This window comes from Pungitius pungitius, chromosome 7, assembly GCF_949316345.1.
Source record: "Pungitius pungitius chromosome 7, fPunPun2.1, whole genome shotgun sequence".
Taxonomy (NCBI): domain Eukaryota; kingdom Metazoa; phylum Chordata; class Actinopteri; order Perciformes; family Gasterosteidae; genus Pungitius; species Pungitius pungitius.
The window spans coordinates 856,615-860,163 of NC_084906.1; the positions used below are offsets into that span (position 1 = coordinate 856,615).

General features: G+C 42.6%; 1 protein-coding gene across 1 annotated transcript; it reads left to right on the forward strand.

Annotated features, from left to right (window-relative positions):
- The first annotated feature begins 71 nt into the window (after positions 1 to 71).
- acer1 (alkaline ceramidase 1) lies at positions 72 to 3,549 on the forward strand. The gene is made up of 7 exons (XM_037468632.2): positions 72 to 133; positions 750 to 862; positions 1,034 to 1,148; positions 1,314 to 1,452; positions 2,327 to 2,464; positions 2,541 to 2,678; positions 2,870 to 3,549. Exons 1-7 carry the CDS (start codon positions 127 to 129, stop codon positions 3,045 to 3,047), a joined length of 828 nt encoding a protein of 275 aa, XP_037324529.1. The 5' UTR covers positions 72 to 126; the 3' UTR covers positions 3,048 to 3,549.

Below are 3,549 nucleotides of genomic sequence, written 5' to 3' on the forward strand. Positions count from 1 at the left end.
GCCGCTCAGCGCGTTGATTTGTGACGTCACATTCTGGCGCAACAGCACCGGTAGCGTTTCGGTGCACCTGTTTTACCTCCTGGAGCACAGCACAACTCACGGTCTGAAGGCTGGGACAACAGCACCATGGGAGGTAAGAGACATTGGTTTATAATAATGCGACCATAAAACTAAGGATTAATTAGACTTTTCATGTTCATCTCAGAGTGTGAAACTAGCACCAGAAATCAGAGACCATTCATGTTCTTGTAGTTACTGAGTGAAAATGCTTGGATAAATCGTCATAAGATGATTATATCTATTTCATATAGCAATGTGTCTCCAATTTACTATTCCGTAACCCAATATTGAATCGAGTTCTATACATTGTATTTCCTACTTGCCACTTTATTAGGCATAATATTATATTGTAATTCATTCCAACAGTTATGCAACCATATGGTATCGTAAAAAAACGTAAATTAAATGAAAACTGTGGTGTCTAACTATCCCCTTCTCACAGCAAATGGCTATTAAAATGGGTATTATGAAGGTTCTGAGAAAGGGTGCGAAGCCACATTTGAATACGAGCGATAACGACATACAACCCTGCAAACTGATTTCCATAAACCACCTCTACAAACAAGCCTCCTGGATAGGCGGCAAGTTTATGGAAAATGGAAACAGCTGAAACTAAAGTCTGTAAAACACCAAGTGTGCTTTAGGTATAAGTGGTAATTGCCCCCCCCCCCCCCCCCTCTGACTGACAGGTGTCTACTCCAGTGAAAAGATGGCAGGCGTTTTTGCCTATGAGAGTTCAGAGATCGACTGGTGTGAAGACAACTACAAACACTCTGAACATGTAGTGGAGTACTTCAACACGGTAAGTACTGCATTTCAGTACTGAAGTACTACTTACCTTCACAGAATACTCTAGTTTTTTCACCCTTTTTAGAGAATAAACAGATGTCAAATATCCATGATCTCACTGAAGAACCCAGGGATGGGAGGTTTGATCGTTTATTTAGTTTGTTGACTGTTGTTCCCCCTGCAGATGAGCAGCTTTTTTTTCTTCATCATATCTCCCATCATGCTCTACCTTCTGCACCCTTACGCTAAGGAAAGAAACATGGCGATTCACATGGTCTGGAGCTTGATGCTATTCGTTGGTCAGTCTCTTTTTCTTCCTACAATTTGTGGTGTTTTTTTCCACTTTTTAGATACATCACCTGATTTAAATCTAAAGAATAGTCCGTTTTTCTTTACTTGATTCATACCCCCCCCCCCCCTCCATCACTCCATCTTTAGTCTCTATATTATTTTTGTTTTTGCAGGACTCTTCTCTGCATACTTCCACATGACACTTAGTTTCTTTGGCCAGATGTTGGATGAGCTGTCCATCCTGTGGGTGTTGGCGGTGGGATACGCTCTCTGGTTCCCCCGCAGACTCTACCCTTCTTTTATTAAGGACAGGTAGAGCATCAACCCAAGAACCCAGAGTTTGTGTTGGTCTTTTTTCATCTCCATTTATTACCCAGGAGACACACAGCGCCATAATACCTTGGTAAGACAAATACCAACCAACAGATGATAGATTTCTCCGAGGCGCGCCGGGCTGAAACCCAATCTGCATTTGTGGTGGAGCCTGTCTGACAGCTGCAGCTTGTCATTGTCACAATGGCACAATGTGGAGCTGCCTGCTCCACCTCAACGTGAACGAAACGGTTGTGAAAAGAATGAAGCTCCACCCAAACTGTCTAAATATTTCACACTACAAGATGAGAAAGATTAATTACATTTTGATGAGTACCTGGAAAGAATCCCACTGCCCTCACACTTTTGAGTCATGGGGTTAGTCCTTTTAAATGATGGATTACCTAAAAGGTCCTACCTGGCCAGAGAGGTCACAGGGGCCCTTTTGCAAACTTGCTATGCATCTTTACTGTTCTGGTTGGACTCTCAGTGCTCTCACAGCGCCGGACAGCTGTGTTCAGTTTACAAAAGCTTTGAAAAAAACCCGCTCCACCTGCTCAGCGCCATACAGTAAACAAGCATTGTTAGCAATTAGTCAGCTGATGAGCCATACATGTCCATCATGTGGAGACCAAAAGAGATAGAAACAAAGCAGACGTTATACCTAAAGTAAGGAAGAACCTGCATAAGTGATATGCTGCAGTATTCTGAGTAATATCTACAGTATGCTGATGAGGATAGAGCCACGAACACTGACATTTAGGTGTAGGTTTTAATCAGCACCATCGCTGTTATAATTTTGATCATTAATAGTTCATTCAAAACCAGGAGCCCTTGCCTCACAGCTTGCATATTCTCTCTCCTTCATCCACAGGTCCACCTTTTCAAGCCTCGTCCTGTTGGTCACCGTCATCTCCACGTTGTCATCATTTTTCAAACCTACCGCCAACGCCTACGTTTTAAACTGCTTAGGCCTCCATTTGGTTTACGTTGTGGTTCTCGAGATGAGAAGGTACCTACACGTAGAGGTTGTGTTCATTCCATGGCTGTTATTGGTCCACTTTTGACTTGTGTTCTCTCTTTCTCAGCTGCACCGACCTGAAGGCTGTGCGATTGGCCAAGCTGTCGGTGGCTCTGTGGCTGCTCGCCATCTCCTGCTGGGTCAGTGACCGCTTTGGCTGTAGCTTCTGGCAGAGGCTGAACTTCTGCTACCTGCACGGCATCTGGTACGTCCTTGCTTACTTGTGTCCCTTTCCTTTCCAACACAGTGTTTTTACGTCCATCATTAGACCAGCCCAGCTTGTGTGTGGTCCAGGTGAATCATTCACCTGGAGTGAATTAGTGGTATCCACGTGGAATTGTATCTTTTGTAATGACGTCCTTGTGTATTGATCTTCCATATGTGTTTTTTCCGCAGGCATATTCTGATTGTGATAGCCGTGGCCTACGCCAGCACGTTGATTGCTTACCTGGATGCATACTATGAGATACCGTACTCTCTGCCCGGACTGCAGTACTGGCCATGTGATAGATGGGCTGTTGGATTACCTCACATTGTCTTGAGGGGCACAACCAAAACACAGAAACGCTGCTAACACGCTTAAGTTAGAGTAAATTGTGACGTTGGCTGAACATTTAAATTAGAACACTTCATTATTACAAGTGTATATGAATGGGAAGCCGTTAAAATGATCTAGATCTTTATTTAGAACGTCTAACCTTTACAGCACAGATTAACTCTAGACCACAATTTTTGTGATCTAAATCACAAAATGTAAGGCAAGAAAGTAAGGCATGTAAGGCAACAGAATTGGAGGGCAGCTGGTGTTTAGAGTTACATTTCTGTGTGCATAATGAGACTTGTATTCTTTAGACATTTTAACACAATGTCTTTCAAACAATAAGAACCTGCAAAATGAATGGTTTCATAAAGTGTCTATCGGCGTCCTGAATGTATTTCTTAAGAGTGTTTGACGGTTAAGTGTGTGAATGTTTGATCATTTAAATCAACTGCTGTTATTTATTTTCAAGCCATGAATGCAAATAAAATGCATCGCCGAATATATTAATGTACTATTGTTTTTCTGAGAAACCCTG